At 49.7% G+C, this 13,345-nt stretch overlaps 1 protein-coding gene across 1 annotated transcript; it reads left to right on the top strand.

The window, feature by feature from the left end:
• Positions 1–3,523: 3,523 nt before the first annotated feature.
• ACAT2 (acetyl-CoA acetyltransferase 2) lies at positions 3,524–13,259 on the top strand. The gene is made up of 9 exons (XM_037126086.2): positions 3,524–3,676; positions 4,312–4,446; positions 7,174–7,355; positions 8,751–8,868; positions 9,675–9,818; positions 10,980–11,102; positions 11,661–11,815; positions 12,558–12,668; positions 13,069–13,259. The coding sequence occupies exons 1-9, from the start codon at positions 3,622–3,624 to the stop codon at positions 13,237–13,239; spliced, it is 1,194 nt and encodes a 397-aa protein (XP_036981981.1). The 5' UTR covers positions 3,524–3,621; the 3' UTR covers positions 13,240–13,259.
• The last annotated feature ends 86 nt before the right edge of the window (positions 13,260–13,345 follow it).

The following is a 13,345-nucleotide window of genomic DNA, read 5'->3' as shown; positions in this document are numbered from 1 at the left end:
CCCTTTTTTCTCTCACGTGTTATTTTTCATTAATAGTGGTTTGTCCTGTACCCAGTTATCCCTACTGCTCTTCTCTGGTGACACTTTCTTGAGAGTTCATTTATTCCCAGGGTTATAATGAACACTTCTTACAACCCTGGGTAAGGCCATTTTGCCTTTGATCGGGACCCATCAAGGGAGCACTGAGCTACCCCTGCTGGAAGGAGCACACTTCCTACCCCAGCCCTTCAGACCAACAAGAGAGCTTGTTGCGTGGCAGGTGGGTGAATTCTGCCTTCTGCTAAAATCTGGCCTAGACCCCTGCAAGGCCCCCTCAGGAGAAGCTGGCTTTGGAGCACGGCTCTCACAGTGGTCCCTCATTCGCACTCCTCCCAGCTGAGGTGGTCTGTGATCCTAGAGCCGGGTGTAATTTACAGAATGATTTCTTCCTTCATCTGTTCATTATTCTTAGTCCCCACCTGGCCCATGCAGAGCTTTGAGTAGGTAACTGATGAGGGCCTGTGATGATGACTTGGAGGACAGGTGCTGTTTGGCCATGAAACAAGCAATTATCTCCTCAATGTTTGCTCTTCTGCTGAATCCGGATGGAGCCTCCAGGCAGGGCACAGGTGAATACTTTCTTTGCACCCAGAATATATTCATAGTCAGCTGTGTCAGGCACTGGGCATAAAGAATATATTAGTATTCATATTTAATGACCATAAGGTACTAGGAGCTGTGCATGAAGCCATATAATGAGATCGTCCTGCAAAGCTTATGGAGCCTAGTAGAGGAGACAGATGGAAGTAGGAATTATAATACAGGGTAAGCAGAAACAGAATGCCAAGGAGCACCTGGCAGGAGATAGGCATCATTTCCTCCAGGAGGACCCCGGAGTGGAGTGCTATGTGGTAGGTTGGTTAGCAGAAGATAGTTAGAGTGCTTGCTGACATTTTGAACAGGGAAGCAACAGCGGCCGAAAGAGGTGGAGATGAGTTAGGTTTAGATGTGTTCAATTTGATGTGCTTACGGGATGTTTTAATGCAGGGGGCCTTTTTGCTCAGGTGACAACTAGGTTAGAGAGGTCAGAGCTGTCCCCAAATGGTGGTAACTGAAGCCATGGGAATGACTGTATTACCCAGGGTTCCTATGCAAAATAAGACTCTAGGAGAATATACTCAGGAGCAGTCGAAGTAAGCCCACAAAGGAGACAGGAGTGGCCAGAGATGTAAGAGGGTCCTGGGACAGAATAAAGCATGAAGCTAAGGGGCCGGCTCCTTAAATTCTGTGGACTCTCCTGTTTCCAGACAGGGAAAAGTCTAGGCGGAGGATTCTGAGAATCACTGCTGAGTTCTTGAGGAGGACTGCAGATTCATCACTGTGCCAGGCCCTCCAGCTTCTCCCTCTCCACCACCCCGCTCTGGGGCTCACACTGTAGTTATCTTCTCTGCTTTGTCTGACCCACCCACATAGCTCTCTGTCAAGTCTTGATGTAGGTTCCCAGACCTAATGACATTTCAGTCTACTTGAGTTTTTCGGGAGGGTTTCCCGGTCTTTCCAACAGATTTTCTTTCTACAAGCTCGTGACAAAGTCTCCTGCTCCCGTGTTCTCAACAAGCTGCGCTGCCCGTCTAGAAGCCCTTGCTTTGCTAGTACATTAGGTTGTTTCTCCCTGGTTTACCAAACATAAAAATCTCAACTTCCTACCAAGAAGTCAGCCTGGATGAGTCAGGATGCTTTCTGTTGGCTTGTCAGAGCAGCTTACTTCTGGCTCAAACATTAAGGAAAAGCTGTTTCATAGTTTGGTTGCAAAGACTGAGTCACATGTGTGTACATTGGCCAAGGCTGAGGCTAATTTGATTGAGTAAAATGGATGTTGGAAATCAGTCACCAGAACTAGATTCATGGAAAGGGGTGAAATGTATCATCTCTAATAACTATGAAATTCCAGCCATCCCTGCTTAGCCCACCCAAGTGTTTACCCTTTACTCAAACACACCTTGCCAACCCTGACAGCTGATGGTGGTTAGATGTTCATCATGCTCAAATACTTGTGCCGAGGTGAGAGACGTCCAGACTGACCCATACAGAATTATTTATTAGTGTATTTGAGCCAAACTGACAATTGCAGGGAAGCAAAACTCTCGACTATAAAAGTGCTCCAGAAAATGGCAGTTTTGCAGCTCGTTTTATACACTACAATCTAAGAAGGAGATGAAAGGGGGTACATGAAACTCACCGGTGGTAGATTAGGGGGCAGGAGGAAGCGAAGCCGGGTGGTCTTGGAGACCAGAAAGACTCAAATGGAGAGACGCACACCTGGGGAGAGCACATGCCACACCGGGGTGGGGGTGGGGGGTTGGGGACGGCACAGAGGTGTAGGCGGGGCGCACGGGGACAACGAGGGGCTCTGTGGGCTTGTGCTCTGGGACAGTGGGGGCACCTGGAGGGGTCTGTCTGGGAAGGGGACCGTTCCCACATTCCAGAGAGGTATGTTCTCAGATGCACAGACAACAGACAGGCTGACTTCAGGCAAAAATGGACCTTTGTCCAGGCAGCTGCAGGCCTGGGACGCGACGAGGCGCCGTGGTTGACTTTTAGTGAGGAGCTTCTCTGTTCAGATCATCCACGGGGCTCCTTCTCGTCTGAGTGTGTGGGGCCGCCAGGCGGGCCTCTGCTGAGCTTGTCCGGTTTAGAACTTGGAAATCTCCACGACACTGGCTGACTCTAATCTCTGTCTTACGGAGAGAGGGCTTCACGCAGCTCTGGGGATTGTTAAGGCTTTTAGATGATAATTCTGAAAATTCATTAACATTTAGTAAGCATTAAGTCCTTCCCGCGTGTCCGACACTGTCCCAGGTGCTAGAGAGAGCATGACAAAGCCAGACCTCTGTCGGGGAGGCTAGCCTGCGAGGTGTGTCCGGGGGAACACAGCCAGAGCAGGGGCTGTAAAAGGACTGGGGCCAGAAGTTCGGGTTCCTACGGAGCTCTGACAGACTTTGAATTTTGCCCAGTGAGGGGCAGAAAGCCGAAAAAGGTTTTACGGATTAGAGGCCCTCCCCTTCGGATTGTCCGCACTGCAGTCAGAGGCAATCCTTTTGACTTGTGCGGCACTGAGGCACGTGGAGCTGAGCTGACCCGACACGGCGCGGAGTCCGCCCACGGAACTGCAGCGAGAACAAAGTGAACCCCTAATGGGCGCCGTGGCGAAACGGTGGTGGGGGTGTGGGGCGCGGGGGTGCCGCTTCCGAAGCCAGGCCAACAAAAGCATACAGCGGCGCGGTCCTCGGGCCTGCAGGATTCGCACTGATATTCTCCTCACTGGGTTTCCAGTGGTGGGTGTAACGCTTTAACTGACTCGCAAAACACTAAAACCAACACTCCTCCCGAAACAAAAGCGTCTACAGAAAATGCAACACTAGTCTCAAGCGGTAGTGGGCGGTGAGTTTCTTACTCAGAGGTCCCGCCTCCGGGCCCAGGCCCGGCCCCGCCCCGCCGGCCCGCCCTCGCGCCTGCGCAGGCGGTGGGCGGGGGCGGCGTGGGCTCCTCCCCTCAGTGTGGTCAATCCGCCCCAAGGGAAGGCTTTTTCTTCGCTAGCTGCCGCACAGTGTTCTCAGCAGCGTGAAGTGGTCGTGTGGCAGGATGAGTGCGGACTCGGACCCCGTGGTTATCGTCTCGGCGGCGCGGACCGCCATAGGTGAGTGGCTGGCGGGGCCTGCGCAGGGATCCCTGGGACGCCTGGGACCCTCAGAACTAGGAGTCTCACGCCTCCCCGGGCCGGCCCATGAGGCCCGCTCCCACTCGCCCGGGTGAGGATAGTTCTTTTTCACGTGCTCTGATTGGCTCTCCGGGTAGAGCCACTGCGCCGTCCGACTCTGCCATTGGCTGACGGAAAGAGGCGCTCTCTCGCGACCTCCTGATTGGCTATCTCAGCCCTGTGGCCTCAGGAGAGGGGCTGCTGGGTGGTCTGAGTTGGGGCACCCGGCAGAGAGGTCTTGCTGGTGGTCCCAGGGTTACTGTGACTTGCCTTCTCCTCCTTAGTGCTGTAGCGTTCAAAGCCCTTGGACGCGCGGGAGGGCTGACCTCTTCTGTTAGGGCAGCGTGGCCCCTGCGCTGGGACCTGGGGATGAACCGGCCAGCTTCCTGCGGGTCCATGGCTCTCCGCGAGCTCTGGGAGCCCCCTGCCCAGGTCTCGGATGCTGCGAGTCACACGCGCTCGGCTTTGTACCCCAATGAGCTGCCAAGGGCGCCTGCGCAGGGGGAGAGCCCAGGTCTACCGCCCCCCCGCCGTGGGCGGCCTGTTCATCGCCTTCGCTTTCCCTTCTGTCCTAGGCTCCTTCAATGGTGCCCTGTCCACCGTTCCTGTACATGAGCTGGGCTCAACTGTCATCAAAGAAGTCCTGAAGAGGGCTGCCGTGGCTCCTGAAGAGGTGTCAGAGGTCATATTTGGACACGTTTTGGCAGCAGGTGTGATCCCGGCAGAGGGTTGTGTTTATTAGAAGCAGCCCATCAGCGACCCCCGTCTCCCACCCAAACTTTTGTTCTTGCCTCCATATACGTGACTCACAGAGTTCCTTCTGTTAGAATTATTCTTGTTGTCCCTCTGCCAAAACCCGTGAATAGCTCTGTCCACTCAGCATCTTTAATATGCTTTTCCTGAATGACCCTAGACCACCAATCTTCCACTGCCTTATCATTCTTTAGAAGCAGAGCCAGCGTGGCACATGGGACAGGATGCATGGCCTTTCCCCCCATATTCCCCTAAAGTGGCACACATTCAATAAAAATGTATTGAATTCCTCTTTCGTACCCCACACTGCTGTGCTAGGTGCTGGGGGGAGGGCTCCAACAATGCAGGTAAGGTCCTTGCCCTCACAGGTCTCACTTAGGAGCTGGTAAGGCAGGTTGGCTTCACGCTACTCACAGACTGGCTGAATCACTGCTGGGATGGGCACAGGTAAGTCACCCAAGTGCTCCTGTCTCCTGATTCCCGCTGGGTGTAACAGACCAGCAGTCCCTGCCCATTCCTAATTAATTAGACGTGGTTTCATCACTCAGTAACATCAGTTCTAATTGTTCATGGTGATAATTGATAATGCTCACTAACAATCAGCTTTTGTCCTTACCCTCTCTGAGACCTGGCCTGTTTTTCCGTGTATTTACATTGCAGTTCTGTAGTTTCTCTTCCCAGTTCTCCTTCCCCCACTTCTCTGTATGGATCTTAACACTGAAGCATGCTGCTTTCTCATGACTCTTCAGGGCTTTAAATACAGAGTGCCCCTTTAGTTGCTTTCCCCTTCCTTCTCTACTCACACTTACTTGCCATGGGGTAGTCACCTGCTGGCTTCTCTGCTCTCCTTTCCACATCTCGCCTCTGGCATCTGCACGTGTTCTAAGAACGTGGAGCTATGTCTGGGGCGGGCTCTGCTTAGTGCTGGGCCTTTCCAGCACCAGGCTCAGTGCTCTCATTATTACCTCACTGAACAGGGAGTCAGTGAGTGGATGAAACTCGGAGAGGTTCAGTCACTTAGGCAAGGTCTGAGGTGGAGCCAGCCCCTCAGTCCACACCTGCCCTTGAGCACAGATCTCGTCTGCAGTCATATAACAAATACTCCCACAATCATATAACAAAACTGCTGGCTGTGTGCCTAACAGCTAGAGTTAAGCAATGTTCATAAAAGGTAGAAGTTCTCGTTCTCATGGAGCTCAAATTCTGCTAAATGTTAAACTACTAATTAATTATGCTCAACATTCATTTCTTAACTCTTAAATACCTGAAGACGAGGATTATGAATAAATACATAAAAATTTTTAAAGATTTTATTTATTTTTAGACAGAGGGAAAGGGAGGGAGAAAGAGAGGAAGAGAAACATCAATGTGTGGTTGCCTCTCACGAGTCCCCTACTGGAGACCTGGCCTGTAACCCAGTCATGTGCCGTGACTGGGAATCCAACAAGTGACCCTTTGGTTCACAGGTTGGAACTCAATTCACTGAGCCACACCAGCCAGAGCTAAAATTTTTATAAAGGATTTATTTACTTAAATGCATATGTAATTCATGGTAACTTAAAAAGCAGGAACCTTCCCTGGCCAGGTAGCTTAGTTGGAGTGTCCTGGTGTGCCAGGGTTTGTAGGTTCAGTCCTTAGGGCACATACAAGGAGCAATGAATGGATGGAACAATAAATCAACATTTCTTTCTCCCCCCTCCCTTTGTCTCTAAACCAATGAATGCGACATTGAGTGGAATCACAACTGATGTTTCTTTCTACCTTCCTCTCTCTTGAAAATCAATTTTAAAAAAGCAGGAACCTGAAATAATATTGCCTTCTTCATTAACTGGTGTCCTGTGAGTTTAACTCAGAATATTTTAATATTCTTTTTAATGTTTTTCCTGCATCTACTCACAATGTCCAGCCTAACCCCAGATTAATAACATTGTGATGAATAGAACCTCTACGTTTTTGTCAATGACCCGTTTCCTCGTTTTTTTTCCAGCAGCCTCACCAAGGCAAGCTGCTAGGCAGGGCGTGTGGGTAGTTTGCAGTAGAGTGACTACTGCACAGACACTGCCTGACCCTCCGGTGCAGACAGTGGTGACTGGGAACAGCTGATACTTCCAGTGGTGTCCTCTGCCCTGGTACCCTGATTAAATCCAGTGTGTGATGTTTCTTCCAACCCTGTCAGCACTCCCCCACGGTTTTTGTTCTGCGCCGCTGGTTGCGTAACCAGTTAACCAAGGTGTGGTGAGTGTTCAGGAAAGAGGTGCTTCTCATGAGAGGTTTTCTGGTTTCAGGAACCCTCTTGCCTTCCCACGGCTGAGGCATTGGAGCCATGGCCGCAGGGCACACAGCCTAGTTAGAGATGTAATCAGTGCCCCTGTTTGGCTCTTATTGATGAGGGAGCGTGGGCTCATTCAAGCCTTATGAAAAGGTCCAGAAGACAGTTCGCTCTTAATGCATTAATAACTTCATGGAGAGGAAGGCTGGCATCCAGGGATGTCTGTAGAGCAGCACGAGATCACATGCGCGCGAGGGCTGGATGGGAACAGATGAGGGTGCGCCGGGCCTCTTTGCCCTGGGAGCGCTTGCCTTGACGGTCTCGGGAGGCCCAGACGCCAGCCTGACTCAGCGTGTGCCTCCACCCAGACGTTTTATTTCGGGTTGCTGAGAGGCCTCTGTGTTCCTTCCCCCAGGTTGTGGGCAGAATCCTGTTCGACAAGCCAGTGTGAGTGCAGGGATCCCCTACTCTGTTCCATCGTGGAGCTGTCAGATGATCTGCGGGTCAGGCCTCAAAGCCGTGTGCCTCGCAGCCCAGTCCATCCAGACGGGAGACTCCAGCATCGTGGTCGCCGGAGGCATGGAAAGCATGAGCAAGGTGGGACCGCCGGCGAGTTGGCTGTCACAGAGCTCTCGCTGGCAAACTCATAGCAGAGCAGGGACCAAATGGAAACAAACAAAAAGTGGATCCAGCCCCCATCCCTTCCTGAATGTTAATTATTTTCCAGATTAGGTGAGAAATTTGGGTTAAAGATAAAGCCTGTCAATCAGCGTGATTAGAACAGAATGGTTTGTATAAAATGTTAACGAAGCATAAAGTATTTTCTGAATCAAACCTATAATGGTAGTCAGTAGATGTTTTTGGTCTTAAACTTCTTTCTCATTTTGAGGAAAAGTCAAAAACAGATGTTGCCACTTGCCTTCCTGCACATGACAAAGAGGACCCCAGGGACCAAATTTCATTGACCTTTGGGGGGTATAACATGTAGAAAAGAGGACCACCGAGCAGTGCCCTTCTCCAATAAGCTTGCGAGGTAGGATTTGCTTCACAAGTTCCATCCCTCGAACTGCCACAACAGAGAGGAAAAGTACACCCCCTGCTTCAGACAGGCGGTTTAAAGGTCGGCCCTGGGACCCCCTAGCCAGAGGCCCCTTCGGCCCAGGCATTGTGGAGGCCCGGGAGGGCAGCCGGAGGTGTCACATGCAGTAAGTGTGGTGACCCCTCCGGAGGTGCTCGTGTGTGTGCCGCCACAACGGCCCTTGGAGGGTAGAAGGTGTCATTGCCATTCACTGAGGCCCAGAGCAAGGGTTCAGGCACAGGTCTTCTGCCTCCAAATCCTGTGTTCTGTGGCTGCCATTGAGTTGGTAAGAGTTAAGGGGATACCTTACCTACATATCCCTCCCCATCAGTTAATTAGGCAACCTGATTATTCTCACCACGGGTATTATGTCTCCCATCAAAGTAAGTAACAGACTGTTAGTATCACTTAAGCTGCAGGTGGCAAACACAAGGCCAACAGGCCGAATCCAGCGCTCCACCTTGTTTCTACCTGGCAGGCAGCGCCAAGCTGTCACTTAACTGTTAAGGAGCAGGTGTATTTACACAGTCCCAAAATTGCACTCGGCCCTTCGAGGGCAGCTGTGAGGCTGATGTGGCCCCTGGAGAAAATGAGTTTGACACCCCTGATAGGCAGGTAACTGGTTCTCTCTTTGGAAAGAGGTTCTTAAAGAAAGGACACAGCAGGGATAGGTTTAACAGGAGATGGAAATGGGCAGGTAGGAAAGTAACAGGCTTCCAAGAGCAGAAAGGAGGACTGGTCTGCTGATTCTAGGGCTTTTTGGGCCCTGGACCCTGAGTGAGGAGGAAGATGGGCCAGCGCTGGGGAGAAGAGTCACAAGGAGAGTGGAACTTAGGGACTACTGGATACTTAAGAGGGCGTCCTGAGGAGAGGACTAGCTCTAACCAAGCCTAAATTCATTGTACTTGTTCTAGGCTCCTCACCTGGTTCACCTGAGGACGGGAGTCAGGATGGGGGAAACGCCGCTGACTGACAGTATTCTCTGCGATGGCCTTACGGATGCTTTTCACAAGTACCACATGGGCATTACAGGTAAGGCACACATCGCTGAAGACATGCTTACTGTAAAAAGGTTAAAGTCATAGTAGTTGCCTCCACAGGTGCTTCCCTCCTCATTATGAAATCCTATTCGGTGGGATGCCTTGCTTTTCTGCATAATCTTAGTCTAATCTTGAGGAAACAACAAACCCAAATCAGGGATATTTGACAACAGAATTGGTCCTTGCTCTTCAAAATAACAAGGTTAAGAAACACAAAGTCGGTCTGAGGAACTCTTCCAAAACAAAATCCTAAAGAAACTGATGGTGAAACGCAGCGCATGATCCTGGTTGGGTCCTGAGGAAATAAATTAGCCGTAAAGGACATCATCAGGACAGCAGGCGGAACTGGAACATAGGCCCAGAATTAGAGAATGGTAACATATCAGCGTTCTGCTTCCTGATTCTGAAAGCTGCAGTTATATAAGCAAATGGCCTTGTCTGGGGGGAACACACACCGACGTTAAAGTTTAGGGATAAAGGAGCGTGGTATCTTTAACTTTCAGATGGTTCGGAAAGAGAATGAGGAACCAGCTGGGGCAAAAATCAGGGAAACTTCTGAAAGTTTAAAATTACATAAAAAGGAAAAGACAGAAGGAAGCAGAGAAAGAAAATGACTTCTTGATAAAGTCCCCGCCGACATTTCACACCCGTCGCCAGTGGGAGGCGGGGTTGCGTGCAGAACTCCCAGCCTGCCTGGAAGCCTGCTGGTGGTGGGCGGTCAGTGCTTGTTTCAGAAACACTGGAGCGACCAAAAGCCAGTTCCTGAAGATGTTTGGTTTTGCTTTATTTTTCCCACAGCTGAAAATGTAGCCAAAAAATGGCAAGTGAATAGAGAAGATCAGGACAAGTTTGCAGTTCTGTCCCAGAACAAGACAGAGAGTGCACAGAAAGCTGGCCATTTTGACAAAGAGATTGTACCAGTTTGTGTACCTTCTAGAAAAGGTGGGTATATAAATCCTGATTTAAACATCAACATGGCTATTTACAAGTAAGAGTAATATCCAGAAGAATAATAGATGGGACTGTTCATAAATTGCACGCTAGCTCTGTCTTTCAGGTTGTAACTGGAGAGATCTGGGTGCACCTGAATATGGGTGTGGGGTGAGGCGTCTGTGGGACAGTGCTCAGCCACTCTGGACACCAGGAGTCCACACTGCCTAGGAGGTAGCACAGACCTCCCTAGAGCTCGGGCTCGGGGCTGTGAGGAGGCAGCCGCTGACCTTTCCCAGGACAGGTCTCCTCCACAAGTTAACATCCATTATTTTCTGCTGCTTCTGTGTGCATTTCATATTTCTTGGGTAAATATTTTGGGGTCCCTTTTTTAAAAAATCTTTTATTTTAGAGAGGGGTAAGGGAAGGAGAAAGAAAAATGTTGATGTGAGGGAGAAACATCATTGGGTGCCTTCCATAGGTACCCTGACCAGGGCCGGGGACAGAACCTGCAACCTGGGCATGTGCCCTGACCAGGAATCAAAGCAACCCAGCAACCTTTCTGGTTGCAGGATGACACTCAGCCACCCGAGCCACACCAGCTGGGGCTCAAGTTCTACGAGTGTGGTTAACTGACATCTCTTATGTCCCACCCTCACAAGCTTGGCTTTCACATTCCCGGGTCCGGTCGACTATAACCAGCCCAGTCCCGTGCCCGAGACCATAGCCATTTTGCACAAAGAACTGCCTGTACCTACCTTCCTCGGAAAGGGCTGTGGATATGGGAAACTCAAACTGTCTCCTGAGACAGCGCTCATAAAACATTTTAAATTTACTTATTTTTAGAGAGAGGGGAAGGGAAGGAGAAAGGAAACACTGATCAGTTGCCTCATGTGCACAGAGCAAGGATGAAAAGCACAACCCAGACATGCATCCTGACTGGGAACCACTTTGCAGAATGACACCCCACCGAGCCACACCTGTCAGGGCAAATGTCCTAACACAACAGAATTTTTATTCATGTACACTTTCTTATTGGAATGAGAGTATTTTATGATAAACGTTCCTCCCAAATACGAATCTTCATGTAGCGGGCCCAAGGCACCCACCTGCCCCGCGTGCTGCCTGCCATCCCTGTTTTAATCCAGGGTTCATTTATTTTCTTTTTTTCAGGTCTCACTGAAGTTAAAACAGATGAGTTTCCCCGTCACGGGTGCAACACGGAAGCCGTGTCTAAAGTAAAGCCTTGCTTTCTCACAGATGGGACAGGGACTGTGACCGCAGCAAATGCTTCAGGTGAGACATGCCATCTTCTGGTAGCTCTGCCAGGTTAATTCTTTTTCTTTTATCTCATTAACTATGTGTACACGTTATTCTAAAAATTTGTTTTAGCTGCTTTAGGGAAAAAATGTTTTCAGACCGTAATCATTTTCTCCATATTTGATTGACTTATCCTATATATACTGAATGAATGGATCAGCTTTCCCAAATAGATGTACAGATGCAAAGGCAAACTAGGGAGCCCCCCTTCATCGACGACCTTTGTCCTTTCCCAGACCCAGGAAATCCACAGCCTCCTGTGCGATGAGGCTGTTTCTTCCATTTCTTGTTGGTCTCCCCCCCACCCCCCACACTGCTTTACTGTTTCCATTTCCTCCCTTTGGAATGTTCTGTGGTCAGTTATGTCCTATCGCCTAAGGTGCCATTTCTAATTACACACTAACATCTGAAATATGGCAGGATGGCTTTGCCAAGGTGTTAGCTGGTGTCTTCGAGTGTCAGAGAAGGTGAACACAGGTACACATGGAAGCTCACGAGCACTGCTTTAGACACCGAGACAGTCGCCTTTTGCAGGAATCAACGATGGCGCAGCAGCGGTGGTTCTCATGAAGAAGTCGGAAGCCGACACACGTGGGCTTGCACCTCTGGCACAGATAGTCTCCTGGTCACAAGTCGGTGTGGAGCCTTCCATTATGGGAACAGGGCCGATTCCAGCCGTAAAGCAAGCTGTGAGTTTAATTCTCAATGTTGGTTTGTTTCTGTCTGGGGTACTAGTGCAGTAACCTGCCATTCCACATTCAAGCTCTGCCTTCTGTAAACCTTCCAAGGTGCTTTCCGCACCAAAATGCCAAGATTGAGTTTGATCTTGCTTTCACATTCATTCCTATCAGGTTGTACTGGCTTTGTTTCCCTTTTATGAAAATCTTCTAGTTACCTCAAATGAGCTCCTTCATCTCCTTCCCTTTTATGAAAATCTTCTAGTTACCTCAAATGAGCTCCTTCATCTCCTGCCCTATACATTTGGATCATGTGCTTTAGGGCACAGGTGGCAAACACAAGGCCCATGTGCCAAATCCAGCCCTCTGCCTTGTTTCTACCTGGCAGCAGCACCAAGCTCTCACTTAACTGTTAAGTAGTTACATTTATAGTCCTAAAATTATAGTTGACCCTTTGAAGGCAACTGTGAGGCTATGTGGCCCCTGGTGAAAATAAGTTTGACACCCTTGCTTTAGAGGAACTGGTTCTGCTGTATCACCTCGCCTATGTATGACAGGTGTTACTGGTTCAACGTTCGAGATAGTCTGAATGTCTTAGAACTGGTGTCTAGGCAAAATGTGGCATCACTAGGCTGATTCAGGAACCCAGTCGACAGCTTTTCAAGACCCTTCAGTACCACAGTATGTCCCACCGTTACCCACAGTGAAGAATGGGCCCACCGTTTTAGACCTTTCCCATTCATCTTTCCTGTAGGTTGCAAAAGCAGGTTGGTCACTGGAGGATGTGGATGTATTTGAAATCAATGAGGCCTTTGCAGCCGTGTCTGTGGCAGTATCTAAGGAACTTGGATTAAACCCAGAGAAGGTAAACGTGAGCAAGCAGTCCAGAGGACAGCTTGCAGGGGACATGCACAATGCAGTTTTAAGACTGGAAACAGCAAACCCCATGTGTGTGTGTAGTTACATGGTATGTCCCGATCACTGTTCACGCAGTTGTAACGGGTGGGACTCACGGGTTCACTTATCTTGTTGCTTCCCAGGGCAAAAATCCTTGACATCATTCATTTACTTGAAATAGGAACAGGGTCTTAACAATTTTTTAAAACTAAGGAATAAGGGAAGGGTCAGGAAGAGGTCACAAAGGTATAAACCAGTTCCTAAGCAATGGAAAAGGGTAGCTTACTGGTATAACATTAAGAGAGAAAAGGTCATAGTTTAGGATTTTGACCGATTACCACAGAGTAACAAATCTTTCCCCCCCTCAGGTCAACATTCATGGAGGGGCGATAGCCTTGGGCCACCCTCTCGGAGCATCTGGCTGCCGGATCCTGGTCACCCTGCTACACTCAATGGAGAGACGGGGCGGGTGCCGCGGTGTTGCTGCCCTGTGCATTGGGGGTGGGATGGGGATAGCGATGTGTGTCCAGAGAGGGTGAGCCTGCCGAACTCATCCTGAAGCTCATTTCTTTCTATACCAGTCAGTCACTAACATGAAATCAGGACCAATGTCAGGCTGGATGCCACCTTCCACTGCACAAGAAC

The sequence above is a fragment of the Artibeus jamaicensis genome, unplaced genomic scaffold, assembly GCF_021234435.1.
Source record: "Artibeus jamaicensis isolate MK-2021 breed Jamaican fruit bat unplaced genomic scaffold, CSHL_Jam_final contig_497, whole genome shotgun sequence".
NCBI classification, from domain to species: Eukaryota; Metazoa; Chordata; class Mammalia; order Chiroptera; family Phyllostomidae; genus Artibeus; species Artibeus jamaicensis.
This window is presented reverse-complemented; position numbering and strand designations above follow the sequence as displayed.